Here is a 16,641-nt window from a genome sequence, read left to right on the forward strand (position 1 = left end):
AAGGCAGACGCCCAACGGCTGAGCCCCCACCCCCCACCTCCGGGCTGCCCGAATCACCTAGTTTTAAACTGTATATATAACTGATTTTTTTTTTTCCGCGTATCACTCTCCTGGGAAATACAATGTAACGCAGCAGGAGCCTCACGAGGTCATGGGGGGTTGCGCGCACTGCGGGCCTCCCCGCGCAGCAGCCCCCCCCCCCCGCCCCCGCGCAGCAGCCTCGCGCCCTCGCCGTCCGCGCACGCGCTCCGAGGAGCCGCGGCAGGTGCGCGCGCACACGAGGCCCGACGCCACGACGCCACGACGCCACGCGCGCAGCCGCCGGCGCGGGAGCCCCCGCCGCGTTCGGACCGTCCCCTCGGCCCCGCTGACGCGCGGGGACAGCGGCGGGGCCCCGGGCACGTGCCGCCCGGACGCGCCGGGCCCGCAGGACGCCAGCCTCCGGGGCGGGGCCGCCGCGCCTCCCGCCAGCGGAGCGGAGCGGAGCGGAGGCGGAGCCCGCGGCCCCGAGGCCCGCCCCTGCCGCCTTCGGCCCGCAGCGCCGTCGCCGCTCTTCTCCAGGCGGGTCCGCCGCAACCCGGGGGCTCCGGAGTCCCGGCCGGCTGCCCTTCCCGGCGCTCCAAGCCACGCCATGCTCGTCCTCCGAAGCCGCCTGGCTGCGGCTCTGGCTGCGCGGACGCTCGCGCCTCAGGTACCGGCGGCGGAGACGAGCCCAGGCCGGGCCCCGGGGGCGGGGAGGGGCGTCCGCGGGGAGCTCGCCGTCCCGCGCATGCGCCACCCGGCCTGGGCGCCCGGGCCTGCGGAGCCGCGCATGCGCGCACGGTTCTGGCTCCGAAGTCCGCTCCGGACCCCCCGCGCCGGGCGCGCTGCGGGGCGCGGGTGGAACAGGGTCGCCGGCCGCTGCCGCCTCCCGGCCAATTCGCGAGCAACCGCGGGCGGGACTTTTCTGGCCTGGGTGCCAGGCGGCCCTGAGGATAGCCCTGAAGCTCCAGCTGCTGCTTTCACCACGTTGGGGCCGGAGTCTGGCGCTTGCAGGTCAAGCGGTTCCCACTGAATTGTTTGACGAGCTACCGCCCCCTCGTCCGAGGAGACTTAGGTCAGCCAGCCGGCCTCCGCCCTGTAAACGAAACGTGCACAACCTGCAAGGGTTTTGCAGAGAACCCTGGAGAGGCGGCCGGGCGGGGTGCGGGTGCGGGCGCAGGTGTGGAGCGACCTGCCCTCCCTGCCCCCTGCCCCCTGCCCCCCTGCCCCCGCCTCGCGCGGGCGTGGCCAAGCCAGGGGGCCCGGAACCTCCTGGCAAACCTGATTGCAACAGCCGCACTTAACCTTTGGTGAGAAGAGCACACAATAGATTTTTGTGATTTCAGCCTTAACTGTCGATACTTGGCCTGTTCTGTGAAACTACACATTTTTTTCCTTTTGATATTTAGACTTGTATTTCTTTCTCAAAGGGTTGGATCAGAAGGGGATTAACCGATTCTAGAGACTAACTTTCTGGTTAAGACTGAAGAAAAACCAATAACGGCCCATTCACCCAAGATTAGCAATACAGTCTGTCCTTCTGATTCTCTACTGGGGCAGGACCAAGAATTCTTATAACTTTATTGCGAACTGCAATTTTATTAGATGTTGACCGGTTGTTCTAAGTGAACTGGAAGTCAGTGCTGCCAAAAATGAGCCCTTCTTTGGAGATAAGGGAGCCTGAAGCACTCCTGTTTCCTTTCCTAGCATACTGGTCCTGCGTTGTGGTTGCACAGTTCTACTGTCGCTCAACAAAAATCACCTCCCCTCCTTCCCACACACATACATGCCTCATTGCTTCATTGCTGTTAACTTCTCCCTGAGCTTTCTTACTGTATTCTTCTGCAAAGGATAATAAAAATGTGTGCCTGTGATCACTTATTTTGTTCTCCAAATACAAATTCCCTGAAAAACAACTTAAAAGCAATTATCACAACTACCCCGTTGGTCTATTTTTGATATGTTTTATTTACAATATTTTTAAGCTATAAATATTAGGCAGTTCTCATTTGCATAGCATTTTGTTATTAGAGTGGTAAAATGGCACACACACACACACACAAAAAATCTGCCAAATGTAGGGGCAGCTGCAATTGTTTTTGATGGCAAATGTCAACCAGCCAGTAAGAATATAACTCATCATAGACATGAATGGGATTAGCTTAAAATAGATTATTATAATTCCGCTTTATACAAGTAAAATACAGACACTATTGTGCTCTGTGAAACAACATGTATGTCAGAGCAAGAAGCCTATTGCTTTTAAAAGATTGTTGTACCAGGTAGTCAAGGATAAGCCCAAAATTCATCCATAGCTTTATAGGTATGAAAACTTTGTAACAGATTATTCTGGTGTAGTCAGCTGTAGGAAATGTGCACAGGCTAACCAAACTTACATAAGATGGATTTGTACACTAGAATACCATGTGAATATCTGTGTTTATATACATATATTTCTTTATATAAACACATAGAAGATAATTTCTGGCAAAGCATTTTCCACTGAAAGTTAAGTTCACTCAGAGAACCAAATTAGAAATTTACATGGTAAGTATATGGCTATTACAAAAGGAATTTATGGTTCTTATAAAGGTATTTCCATCAACATGGTATAACTGGGTGGATTAAATGCACTTCTTCAGACTGTATCTGTAATTAAAAACATAATGACTCAGGAGCACCTCGGTGGCTCCATCAGTTAAAGTGTCCAATTCTTGGTTTCAGCTCAGGTCATGATCTCAGGGTCCTGGAATGGAGCCCTGCCTCCAGCTCAGGCTCTGGCATTTAGCACAGAGTCTGCTTGTCCCTCTCCCTCTGTTCCTCACCACCCACCCCTCCACCACTGCTCACATATATGCTCACCCTCTCAAATAAATGGATAAATAAAATATTTTTTAAATTTTGATTTTTTTTTAATTAAAAAAATGACTTAGACAATTAATTGACTTAACATTTTTTCTTTTTCTAGCTTTACCCATTCTGACTATATTACAATGCAATAGGATGGGTCATAGTTTTCTATTACATTAAATTCCTATCCTTTTTTTTTTTTTTTTTTTAAGAGAGAGCATGGTGGAAAGGGGCAGGGAGAGAGAGAGAATGAGAATCAAGCAGGCTCCACCCTCAGTGCAGAGTTGGAGGCAGGAATCTCACAACCCTGAAACCATGACATCGACGGAAATCAAGAGTCCGTGGCTTAACCAACTGAGCTACCCAAGTGCCCCTCTATTCTATTTTTTGACCAGTGGTCTACTTCATTGCATTTAGGAAGTATTTTGACCAGACCAGCAATTTCCATTGTTTTAAGAACCTAAAAAATAAAAATTTTAAAATTTTTCTGCTAGTAAACATTTCCATTGTGCTAGCCAAAATACTGTATATTTTATAAAATTGTTTTAAATGCTTAACTCTAACACATACATATATTATTAAGGATGGAATGTTTACTAAATAAGGGATAATTATTTGCAAAATTTATTAAGATCCTAACTGTAGTTTTTGGGTAAAGAAATTATCCCAGTGGCTTCTTAGGAGAAACTTCTCATGAAAAAGCAACTAGAGGTAGACCACCTACAATGACATAGTAGGTATATATTTGGGATACTTAAAAGTAGTCTTCTTTACTGTTACCTCTCTAAGCAAGTATCTGTGGAGAGAAGACCATGGAAGTACAAACAGATTGTGAGTCTACTGTGTGTCCCTTGTTTCCAGACTCAGATTTGGTTGTAACATAATATTATAAACCCTACCTTCCCAAATATTTAAATTTGCCTTATCTTTCTTCAGGTTTGCTCATATTTTGCTACAGGCCCCAGACAATATGATGGAACATTCTATGAATTCCGTACTTATTATCTTAAGCCCTCAAAAATGAATGAGTTCCTGGAAAATACTAAGAAAAACATTCATCTTCGGACAGCTCACTCTGAATTGGTTGGATACTGGAGTGTAGAATTTGGAGGCAGAATGAATAAAGTGTTTCATATTTGGAAGTATGGTATGAGCATTCAGCTTAAGTATTCAGTACAGATTTTCATTCTGTTAGATGTTACCTGAGACTTAGCAACTTAGTTCTTGGATCTATATTATTATTATTTTTTGGATCTATATTATTATAAATACATACAGGTGACATAAAACTTTTAGTGATACCAAAAAATAAATCCAGTAATTGTGCCTACCAGTGGTATACCTATTGCAACCTATTGCTGAACCTTTTATTAGCATATTGGAATGTGATATTGAGAACATGGCATCTCAGATGTCACATCATAAAATTATGAACCACACTAATTCTTAGGAGAAGTTAAGAATAGCTTGTTGTAAAGATGGTTTTTGAAAAAAAAAAAAAAAAAAAAAACAGTGATTGCAAGAACCCAAGTGAGCTAAGATCATGAAAGGAAAGTAGAATTTTTTTTAAGTGAAGCTATAGCTGGCTATCAATGTTTTAACAGAAATCATTGAAATGTCTAGGGACTTTAGGGAAATAGAAGTTAATAAGGGATGATAGTAAACTTTGAAGCCCTCACCTTTCTGTAAGATATCATAAATCTGTTAGGTTTCGGACCACTTTTATTTTTGTACCTCACAGTTTTAAGGAAGTCACTGTCATTTACCAGTCTAGAGAGGTAAAGGAAAAGGAATTAAGAGTTCTTCCCATATTGAAGCTGATCTATCCCTGGTTTAGTAGAAAAAGGATTATGGTTACTAGAATCTTCAAAATGTTTGTTACAACTGTGTCTAATCTTTCTGAAGTCCACAGTAGTATATCATGATATCCAAAAACTTAATAATTTCATTTAGTATTTGGTCATCAGTATCCAAAGTTAACAGTCATAACATGCTTTAACATGAAAAGTGTTGGGATCCCTGGGTGGCGCAGCGGTTTGGCGCCTGCCTTTGGCCCAGGGCGCGATCCTGGAGACCCGGGATCGAATCCCACATCGGGCTCCCGGTGCATGGAGCCTGCTTCTCCCTCTGCCTGTGTCTCTGCCTCTCTCTCTCTCTCTCTCTGTGACTACCATAAATAAATAAAAATAAAAAAAAAAAATTTAAAAAAAAAAAAAACATGAAAAGTGTTCATTCTGTATTTAGCATGTCCATAGTTTAGAGGTTTTCCCAATTGTAGTAGAACAAACCCCATTAAAACACAATTTATGCTTTAATGTACTACCAGATGAATGTATCCCAGGAAAAACAAAAAAGTGCTATTACCATTCTGATTAAAACTTAAGCTCTAAGATAGATGTTATTCCTTATCTGTAGCATAAACCGTAGAAAACTATGTCATCATTAGTCTTATGAGGCCCTAATAGTTAAATGTGGTACTAGGACCTTATGTTAGCAAATATGTGTTCTTGTTTGGGAAACAAAGACAAGAGAAATAGTACTGAGTAAAAGAATGGATGACAGTAAAAGAATCAGCACTGTTTCTTTGAAAGCTATTGGTTCAAAGCAGCAGTTGTCAAAGTGCATCTTAATTTTGTTTATGATAAATGTAATTCAAGGTGTATCTTGACCTGATCACCTATGACCACCACCATCACCACCACTACAACCACAACCAAAAAATACTCTTTTCTAAACTGCCAATATAATTTAAATGCCTCAATTAAATTAATAACAATAGTTCATGTATGTTGAGTTCTAACTACGTGCCAAACACTGTTGTAAGCAACTTTTGTATACTAATTTAATCTTAACAACGCTAGAGGGAGATACTCTATCATTATCCCCATTTTACAAAGTAAGAAACAGGCATAGAAAGATGAACAGTTGGCAAATTGGATGAAACCTAGAAAAAATATATGTGATTTTAAAACCATAATTTTTGGTTTTCTTACTCCTTTTCCCATAGATAATTTTGCTCATCGAACTGAAGTTCGGAAAGCATTGGCCAAAGATAAAGAATGGCAAGAACAATACCTGATTCCAAATTTGGCTCTAATTGATAAACAAGAGAGTGAGATTACTTATCTGGTGCCATGGAGCAAATTAGAAGAGCCTCCAAAAGAAGGTAAGTCCTCCCCTCTTAGTCACTTTGAATTTTGATGGAGAAAATGTTAAAGATTTTAAGCTATAAAAACTCAAGTTCTTTTGGAAAAAATCTTTGTTTAATATAGGAATATATCTTGATCAGGCAAAAATAAATGGTCTTAGCTCATCTTTTCAAAAAATGACCATTAAATAATGAAGTGTTTTTCCATATTAGTATCTCATTGATTCTGAAAGCTTATCTATATTATAGAAAAAGTTGGCATAGTCATTGAACGTTGAGAAGTTGGGCCTTGGGAACAGAGAACACATTTGTGGGTAGGTGAGGGATAATATGTGATACTTGTCATAATTTTAAAATAATATAAACTTTTAAATATAAAAGCATTTTTCCATAAATTACAACTAATCTTAAATTTTAAGTGTATATTTGCTTATAAAATTGACTAGGGGAATGAGTTAACTGGAACTGCCAAGCTGCATTACTGTAGTCTAACTTTTGTGTCTTCCTCTTTCTTATTTCTCAGTTTGAAAGTAATTCCTAAAGATTTGTCTTCTTGCTGATTTCACTTCTTGCTGACTTAAGAAATTATTACCTCAATCCAGTTTTAAACAAAGGTCAGATTAGCAAAAGCATAAACTAATCTAAATGTTACTTTATTTCCCTCCTTATTCCCAACTTTATAGTACATTTTAGATTACAAGAGATTTGGGCAGCCTGGGTGTCTCAGCAGTTTAGCACCGCCTTCAGCCCAGGGTGTGATCCTGGAGACCCGGGATCAAGTCCCACATCAGGTTCCCTGCATGGAGCCTGCTTCTGCCTGTGTCTGTGCCTCTGTGTGCGTGTGTGTGTGTGTGTGTGTGTGTGTGTCTGTCTCATGAATTAATAAAATCTTAAAAAAAAAAAAAAAGATTACAAGAGATTTGAAAAATCTTATTTAGAAACTTACCCTCTTAGCTCTCTCTCAAATTTCAGTACTAACTAAATGAACTAGTTGCCTTTTCATAAAGTACCAAATCTTGGTTCTTTTCTTCTATGTTATTCATGATTCTTCAGTAATTTTTGCATGCTTTTCTTTTACTTTCCAAATCCACTTGGCTTCCTTGTCTTCACCCAGTCTATACTTCCATCCAGGAAGTAAAATGCTTTTCAAGTATTTACCTGGATATTTAGTAATAATGAAACCATCTCCTTTAGAATTCTTTTTTTCCTCAGAACTTGGAGACAGTCACTTCAGGTTCATTATTTGCTTGCTGTTCCTGTTAGAAATGGTATCCTATAGGGAAAATTATATAAACAGAAAAGTTAGTGGAAGTTGGAAAGAAGAATGGAGCTATAAGAGACTGGCAACTGCCTCTTACACTAAGATGAGGACTTTCTAAACATAAAAGCAAAAAAAAAAAATATGCAAATTATTAGTAAATAGATCTACATAAATATGTACGTGGGTATATGGGTATGATCCTCAAATTCTATATATACAGTTAGCTTTCCACTGGAACCAAATTAAACATGATTAGAAATTGCTTGAATGTGTTCTATAGAATAATTATTTTTCTCCCTATTCTAGGAATCTATGAACTAGCTACTTTTCAGATGAAACCTGGTGGGCCAGCTCTGTGGGGTGACCCGTTTAAAAGAGCAGTTCATACTCATGTCAATCGAGGCTATACAAAACTAGTTGGAGTGTTCCATGCAGAATATGGAGTGCTCAACAGAGGTATAGTTGTCTATTTCTTCTAGGAAATTGCAAAATATTTTGGTGATCCACATTAATTTCCTTTGGCCAGTTTGTCTCTATTCTCATTATGGAGTATATTTTATTATTTATTGCCCAATTTTTAGCTTTGTAATTTTAAGGGTTGAGCAAACCTGTTTTACATCTTATTTAGAATGTTATTCACCTTCTAAATTTTTTTTTTCAAATACTGAACTGTTCTTTTCTCTGATACATCAAAATGATAAAATTTTAAAAACTGGAAAGAAAGAACCTGGAAAAGTCACCTGTTTCTTTCATCACCCTATTTTCCTCTATATGTACATTTAATGATTTTTTCCTTTGTTCCCAGTGTTATTGATATAATTGACATATGAGTTTACAGACAACATAATGACTTGATATATATATATTGTGAAATGATCACAATAAATTTAGATAACATCCACCACCTCACACATTGTTTCTTCTTATGATAAGAACTTTTGGGATCCCTGGGTGGCGCAGTGGTTTGGCGCATGCCTTTGGCCTAGGGCGCGATCCTGGAGACCCAGGATCGATTCCCACGTCGGGCTCCCGGTGCATGGAGCCTGCTTCTCTCTGCCTGTGTCTCTGCCTCTCTTTCTCTCTCTGTGACTATCATAAATAAATAAAAAAATTTAAAAAAAAATAAAAATAAAAGAACTTTTAAGATCTACTCTTTTATCAGCTTTCAAATGTACAGTACAGAATTGTTAACTGTAGTCATCATGTTGTGTATTACATTTCCAAAGCTTATTTATCTTATAATTGGAAGTTTGTACTCTTTGTGATTTTTTTAAAAGATTTATTTTTAATGAGAGAGAGAGAGCACGGTTGTGAGAGAGTGGTGGAGAGGGCAGAGGGAGAGAGAGTCTTAGGCAGACCCATGCTGAGCTTGAAGCCTGAATACAGGGCTCAGTCTCAAGATCATAAGATCATGACCTGAACTGAAACCAAGAGTTAGACGCTTAACCAACTGTGCTACCCCAGGTGCCCCTGTAGTTTTTTTTTTTTTTTTAATAACATTACTTGGGAAAGAAAGATGTTTATGGGTGAAAAAGTAATGTGTAGTTATTATAAATATTAATTAAAAACATGGACAAGCCCAAAGAAGAAAAATTATCTATTTTCTACTACTTAGATATATTATGATAGATATATAAGAGCATACGGTTTATTAATTTATTTAATAAAATACTACTTTATTTTTTAAATAAAAAATATTTAATAAAATAAAGTTAACTTCTAATATATATGTTATAGATCTATATTCAAGTTGAAAAATATATGAAGAGGGGGAAAAAATATAAGATGCCTATCTAATACTGTATGCTAAAATAAAATCAAGGTGGATTATGGATTCCAATTAACAAATTGGATTCATACAATTACTAAAACAAAGTATAGATGAACTTATTTAATAATATGTATGGAAACAATATTTCAATACAGAAACAATAAAGAAACTATGAAGGGAAAAGGGAACAAACTGAGGATTTTATTATACAAAGCTCAGACTTTATGCCTCCCAAAGTACCTTAAACGAAATCAAAAAGCAAAAAAATAAATACTTCTACAAAGGTAGACAGATTACTACTAAAAATATCTTAAAGAAGATGTAGATTAAAATAATAATGAGATGCCTGTTTTTACCTAATAAGGATACATTATATAGGTACAGTACTAGATAGGTCAGAGAAAAATGAGTTATACTTGTAGGGCTCATATCTGCTTCATCTTCAAAAAAAACTGGCAATATAAATAAAAAAGATTTGTTTGTATTTGACATTTTTTAATTTTTAATTTATTCCTTTAATTTCAGTGTAAGTAACATACAGTGTTATATTAGTTTCAGGTGTATATTCTAGGGTTCAGCAATTATTTCTATATATTACTCAGTACTCATCATTATAAGTGTATTCTTTGTTTTTTAAGGATTTTATTTATTCATGAGAGACAGAGAGAGAGGCAGAGACACAGGCAGAGGGAGAAGCAGGCTCCATGCAGGGAGCCTGAGGTGGGGATGGGGACTCAATCCCAGGAATCCAGGATCACGCCCTGTGCTGAAGGCAGGCACTAAACCACTGAGCCACTCAGGCATCCCTATAAGTATATTCTAAATTCCCTTCACCTATTTCACCCATCCTTCCACCCACTTCCCCTCTGGCAACCAAGACTTCTCTATATTTAAGAGTTGGTTTTTTGGTCTTTCTTCATTGATCATTTGTTTTGTTTCTTAAATTCCACTATGAGTAAATCATGTGGTATTTGTCTTTCTCTGACTGACCTATTTTACTTAGCATTATATCCATCCATATGTTGCAGTGGCACAATTTCATTCTTTTTTATGGCTGAGTAATATTCCAGTGTGTGTGTGGGGGGGGGTATATACACACTATAACTTCTTTATCCATTCATCTATCAGTGGAATTTGGGTTACTTCCATATTTTGACTACTGATTAATGCTGCAGTAAACAGAGGGCTGTACATATCTTTTCAAATTCATGTTTTCATATTTTTTGGGTAAATTCCAGTAGCAGAATTACTGGATCCTATGGTAGTTCTATTTTTTCTTGTTGAATTTTTCCATTCATGATTATGTAGTGTCCTTCTTTATGTCTCATTACAGTGTTTGTTTCAAATTCTATTTTGTCTGATATAAGTATTTCTATTCCAGCTTTCTTTTCGCTTGCATGATAATTGTTTTCCCATCCCTTTACTTTCAATCTGCCATGTGTATTTAGGTCTGAAATAACTCCCTTGTAGGCAGCATATAGATGTCTTTTATCCATTAAGTCACCTTGGTTGGCGTATTTAGTCCATTTACATTCAAAGTAATTATTGATAGGTATGTACTTATTGCCATTTTGTTACTTGTTCTGGTGTTATTGTTGTTATTCTTGCTCTCTTCACTTATGGTTAGATGGTTTTATTTAGTGATATACTTAGATTATTTTGTCTATATTTTTTGTATATCTATTACCAGTTTTGAATTTGTGGTCACCGTTAGGTTTATATACATATCTTATGAATGTAGCAGTCTTTATTAGGTTGACAGTCACTTCAGTTGGAACCCATTATAAAAGCACTAAACTTTTACTCCCCTCCTCTCTACGTGTTGGTATATGAGGTCATACTTTATACCCTTTTGTGAATCCCTGGCCTGATTTTTGTAGATATACTTGATTTTACTGCTTTGTCTGTAACGTCCCTACTAGTTTTATAAGTGATTAATCTACTACTTTGATTAAGTTTATATGTACCTGTTTCTTCAAATTTCATCAAATAAATTTGCTGCCCCTTTTCTTTCTCTTTTCTGGGATCCCTATAATATGAATGTTATTACACTTGATGGTGTCACTGAGTTCCCTTAACCTATTCTCAGTTTTTTAATTTATCTTTTCTGTTTCTCCCCTTCAGCTTCATTGCTTTTCATTACTGTCTTCCAGCTCACTGGTCCATTCTTCTGCTTCCTCTAATCTATTATATATTCCCTTTAGTGTCTTTTTTTAATTTCACTTACAAAGTTCTCCATCTCTCACTGGTTCTTTTTGTATTTTGTCTTTTTTTAGGGTCTCACTGAGGTCCTCCCTTGTTTTCTCAAGTCTAATGAGAATATTTATGATCATTACTTTAAATTCTCTATCAGGCATATTGCTTATCTCTGTTTCATTTAGGTTTTTTTGCTGGATTTTTATCCTGTTCATTCATTTGGCACATATCTTTCTGTGTCTTCATTTTGTCTAACTCTGTCTGTTTCTGTGTGTTAGGAAAGTAAGCTATATCTCCTGCTCTTGAAAGTAGTGGCATTATGAAGAAGAGGTCATGCAGTACTTTGCAGTGCAATGTCCCTGTTCACCAGAACCTGGCCCTTCCAGGGTGTCTCCTGTGTGTGTTGCATACACTTTACTCTTGTGGCTGAGCCATATTTGCCTTCATTCCAGGTGTCTGCAATGGCAATATTTTGCATGTTGTGGGCAGGATTTGGTCCTGTGTTAAGAGGCCAGTCTGGGGCTGCCTTGGGCAAAAAGCCTGAATTTTTAAATTATTTTTGCCAATATTAAGGAAGTATGCATGGATATGTAGGTGTGTTTAGGAAATGTGAAATGACATAAAATACATAGCCAAATTTAAATGATGAGATTAAAGATTTTTTAAGCTTCTAATTTATTATAATGGACATGTATAACTTTTCCAAGAAAAAAATGATTGAAAATATGGTGCACACATTCTTTTTAATCTTGAGGCACCTGGGCTCCTCCGTTGGGTAGGTATCCAATTCATGATTTCAGCTCAGGTTATAATCTCATGGGTCCTGAAATCAGCCCTGCATTGAGTTTCACACTCAGTGGGGAGTCTGCTTAAGATTCTCTCTTTTGCCCTCTGCCCCTCCCCCGACTCATGCATATATGTGCGTGCTCTCTCTCCAAAGTAAATAAATCTTAAAAAAAAAAAAAAAAAGAAAATGTGTGCACACACTCTTTTTAATCTCAAATTCATTCTTAGTGTATTAGGAGAATGGTAATATACTGATTTTAAGTCAGTACTTTGTTTCTGGAGGACAGTATAATATATACACTGTATATTTGTAAGTGTGTGTGTGTGTGTATATATATATATACACACACACACACATATATATATATATATGATACACTCTTTGGTTCTCTCAATTTAAATTTTAGGAGTTTATATTAAGAAAATATTCAGATCCAGACTGCCTGGATTTGAATCCCAGCTTCACCACTTATAACTTTGTGACCCTGGGTAAGTTACTTAACCATATTATGCCTTAGTTTCCTCATCCATAAAATGATGATACTAATAATCCACCACCTAAAATTATTATGAAGGCTAAATGAGTTAATACATGCAAAATGCTTAAAACCAGGTCTGGCACATAGTCAACACCTAATAAATATTAGTTAGTAATAGTTGTACTCAGCTTTGCTGGTATAGATACACATGTAGATGCTGTTCTAATGAAGTTTATGTCAGTGTTGTTTACAATATACATTTCTTATGTAATATGCGTATAATCCAGAAAATATATTGTCTACATCATTTATATAACTATAAACATATGTTTATGTGTATAAATATATATTCATAAAAATACATATATATACATAAGTATGGAAAGAGATACAGCAAATATAAAAGTGAGTTTTTTTCTAGGTGGTGTAGAAATGACTCCTCTTTTCTCTTTTGATCTGCATTTTCCTATACAGCTAATAAGTTTTATTTTGTAATTATTAAAATTTAAGAAAATATGCATAAAACGTTTATTCCATATTTCAAAAAATATTCAAATATTAATCTAATTGATCAGGGGCTTGGATAAAAAGTTGTTGTATCTATAGGGAGGAATTCACATAGGCATTAAAAATTAAGGTTGCCATGGAAAGTATGCATTGTTGATTTTTAAAAATCCATAATTAAGTGTAACATATAGTATGACCTTAATTTGATTTTAATCATTTGTTCAGAGGAACTGCACTAAATTTGAGTAGAGTTGCTCTCTAGGTGGTTAAAATTATGCTGCTGTTAATTTTCTTCTTTGTATTACCTAAATTTTCAATAGTAAAGACAATTCTTTTATAATCTTGCTTTTTAAATAAACTAAAATGTATTAGGAAGTCATGAAGCCTTGTTCCAGACTCGTGTTTGGTGTGTTATTTACTTTCCCTTTCCTTCATCTATAAAAGCAGTCTGATTAATTTATAAATTTCTATCCCAAATCTCTGACCCCCTCTGAAATCTTATTACTAACATACTTAATTTTATCTTTTTGATATTCACTATTTTGATTTAAAGAATAAAACTTCATGTTTCTGATTAATTTTTCTGTATTTCTTATTTGTAGTAATACCATAGTCTTTAGAATCTGTTTTTGGTTTATTTCTGCAGTTCATGTTCTTTGGTGGAATGAGAGTGCAGACAGTCGTGCAGCTGGGAGACATCAGTCTCATGAGGATCCCAGGGTTGTGGCAGCCGGTAAGCTATTTCACTAGGCATGAATTATTCTTACAACAAAGTTGATTCAGTTTTTAACTTTATATGCCTTCTTATGAAATGTTTTTTTCCAGTTCGAGAAAGTGTTCACTTCCTCGAGTCTCAGCAGAATATGCTTCTGATTCCTACATCATTTTCACCTTTGAAATAGTTTTCCACTGAAATACAAAGCATTACATTAACTGCTCTAAGACATGTCTGCTAAGCAGGTGCTTACATTCTCCCAAGAGATCTTCATTTTTATTTGAAGGAGGTGGTAAGTTAATTTGCTATGTCCTTTGCATTTTAAAATGCTACCTCTGTCCATTGTCACGACTTGTGGAAATAGTTCTGTTCATTTTCCCTTTTGCATTTCAATACCTATCGTGCATTAAAAATTGTCATTCCTACAAGATCCGATTTTTCTTTTTTCAAAAGATCTCTTATTCTCCATTTTGATAACCCTCTGCTTTTTTAGCATTTCCTTATGTTGAAATTATGTTACATTTCCATGCTTATATTTTAAAATTATTTATATATTGTCAACCTTTTCATGTCTATTTTTCTGAAATTTTAAAAGTTTTTGTCCAGTAAAGTTTATTTTGTAATACCAAATTGGATTCATAAAAATATTAAACATGTTTTTTATGGAAAAGTACAATATCATCTGTATCATCTCTATTAATTATAGTTTTTACATTAATAATTACTTATTATATGGAAAATAATGTTATTAGGTCCTCATATTAAAAACTGTTGAAGACTCATTGTTTCATATGCCAAAATGTCTTCAATTACAATTTATTTTACCAAGTTTAACTTCACTTTGGATTACTATTCAACAAAGATACTTGGGATAATCTATCTGTGATAATGAGATATTTATGGTTATGGAAATGTTTGCCCTAATAAAAGCCTACAGATACATTCTGATTCTTTTTATTGTGTTTCATATCTGTATCCTCTTACCTGGAACTATTGTTTTGCTATAAGGTGATGAGATAGTAATAAATACGTTGTCTTTATTGTTAAGTTACCTCAAGTAAATAGCATGCTAATAATCCCACAAAGAATTTCTTTAGTACTGTCACAGGTATACTAGGATTTTCCTATTAAGAACTTTTTTTATTTTAGTTGAGTACCTTAGCCTTCTTAAACTAGATCTGGTATTTCCAAGCTCTCATGGTAGTCTGTATTTATAGCTATGTGATTTTATGTTTCTAATATATATTGCAAATACAGCAGAGTAAATTATTAGCTGTCTGAGGGAAAACTGAAAAACAGCAAGCATACTTACCTCTCTTACTTATCTAGGCCTCAAGAATTCAAAGGACAGATAAGTTTACTAGTAAGGCAATGAACACCCTAATTCTGGAGGTAAAAAACCTATCAGAGAAGTTAGGCATTGGTTTTGAGTTTTGACTAAGAGTCTTCTACCTCAGTGTTTCTTTGAAAAGTTGTCACTTAGCAAATTAGGTGATAGTAGTAGTATTTGCCATCAGTGTACAGATTTTCTCTCAGGCATAAGATCAGCTCTGTGTCATGAAAACATACAGCTGCTTCTGCCTTTCCCCTTTTAATTCATCTTTAGATTAGCTAGAACACTTTTAGAAGAGACAAGGGCTCTTTCATCCAGTCCATAGCCCTGATGGAGATTTAGAAAGCAGCAGCAGATGGGTGTTCGTAACATATCCCACACAAAACTGGAGAGCCAGTACATGACAGGCTACCCTCTGCTGATGAACTAACTGCAGGTGCTTTGCTTGACTGACCCACTCCTGGATCACAAACACAACAAAGCTTGCTGAGACAAAGAATGTTTTAAAAGATAACAGATGGACACAAGGATGCCCACTGTCATGCTCTTCCTGAAGGGATAAAGTCAGCGAGGATCTAAGGAATCACTGATGCTAGCTGAGAACATAATCAAGGAGGACACATACATACAAACATACACACAAATATCCGATGAATAGCCCAGGGAAAAACATCTGTTCAATAAATAAGATACATTTATTTTTAAAGATTTCATTTATTCATGAAAGGCAGAGACATAGGCAGAGGGAAAAAAAGGCTCCCTGCAGGGAGCCTGAAGTGGGACTCCATCCCAGGATCCTGGGATCACGCCCTGAGCCAAAGGCAGATACTCAACCACTCAGCCACCCAGGCATCCCAAAGTACATTTTTAGGAGTTTAAACATGATAATTTTCAAGTAAAAAATCTGAAAAACAAATGGATAGCATCTCATTGAACTAAGAGAGTCCAGTACCATAATGAAACTACTGAAAGAGGTGAAAATGTCCTAATGGCATTCACTTCAGTCCACTGTTCCTGACCTTGAAAGAGGAGCAGATTGTAATTCTCACAAGGGTATGTGGCTTGAAAACTTAGTAGGTATGGAAATATTAACGTGAAACTACTCAAGTTAAATTCTTCCAGCTGTAAATAAATTTAAAAACAATAGTATATAGCATATCAATCTAATAGATATAGAAATTCTAAAGAAAGAAAGAAAAATTCTAAGATTCTGGTTATAAAAATGGTCCTATCAGCCCATTATACAGAGTATTATATAAAATTCCTAATGACCTATATTGATACTGTGTAGGAGATAAGAGAAGATTGCCACGTTCCATATACATGATAAACACTTTCAAATATTAAATATACAGAGTAGTTCAGTCTTGGCTGGTGCACAATCACTAAATACTAGTGATGGCTTTGCAAAAGTCCTAAACAATAAGCAGCTAGGTGATCTGATTGACCTACCAATGACTCCCACCAGCAACGCTGGGCCCACTTTTCTGACAGATCTTGGGATAGATAAAATAGCCTAGCTAGCTTCAAGTGTTTCTTCACTTGCTTAATGGAATCCTTTGGGTTTTTATGGT

General features: G+C 37.3%; 1 protein-coding gene across 3 annotated transcripts; it reads left to right on the plus strand.

Annotated features, from left to right (window-relative positions):
• Positions 1-487: 487 nt before the first annotated feature.
• NIPSNAP3A (nipsnap homolog 3A) lies at positions 488-14,676 on the plus strand. 3 transcript variants are annotated; one of them, XM_035696888.2, is made up of 6 exons: positions 489-691; positions 3,808-4,018; positions 5,879-6,037; positions 7,587-7,736; positions 12,441-12,522; positions 13,666-13,752. In XM_035696888.2, exons 1-5 carry the CDS (start codon positions 632-634, stop codon positions 12,506-12,508), a joined length of 648 nt encoding a protein of 215 aa, XP_035552781.1. In that variant the 5' UTR covers positions 489-631; the 3' UTR covers positions 12,509-12,522; positions 13,666-13,752. The 3 variants fall into 3 exon arrangements, with proteins under 3 accessions (XP_025287953.1, XP_035552781.1, XP_025287952.1); XM_025432167.3 differs by lacking the exon at positions 12,441-12,522 and adding an exon at positions 13,845-14,676 and having other exon boundaries at positions 491-691; XM_025432168.3 differs by lacking the exons at positions 7,587-7,736; positions 12,441-12,522 and adding an exon at positions 13,845-14,676 and having other exon boundaries at positions 488-691.
• The last annotated feature ends 1,965 nt before the right edge of the window (positions 14,677-16,641 follow it).

Source organism: Canis lupus, chromosome 11 (genome assembly GCF_003254725.2).
Source record: "Canis lupus dingo isolate Sandy chromosome 11, ASM325472v2, whole genome shotgun sequence".
Lineage (NCBI taxonomy): Eukaryota > Metazoa > Chordata > Mammalia > Carnivora > Canidae > Canis > Canis lupus.

What these genes read in the sequence shown, in the direction of transcription:
- NIPSNAP3A (XM_025432167.3), top strand. Translation starts at nt 632, where the DNA reads ATGCTCGTCCTCCGAAGCCGCCTGGCTGCGGCTCTGGCTGCGCGGACG. An exon ending in CGCGGACGCTCGCGCCTCAG is followed by an intron (nt 692 to 3,807) that starts GTACCGGCGGCG and finishes ATCTTTCTTCAG; the next exon opens with GTTTGCTCATATTTTGCTAC. An exon ending in TCCCAGGGTTGTGGCAGCCG is followed by an intron (nt 13,753 to 13,844) that starts GTAAGCTATTTC and finishes GTTTTTTTCCAG; the next exon opens with TTCGAGAAAGTGTTCACTTC.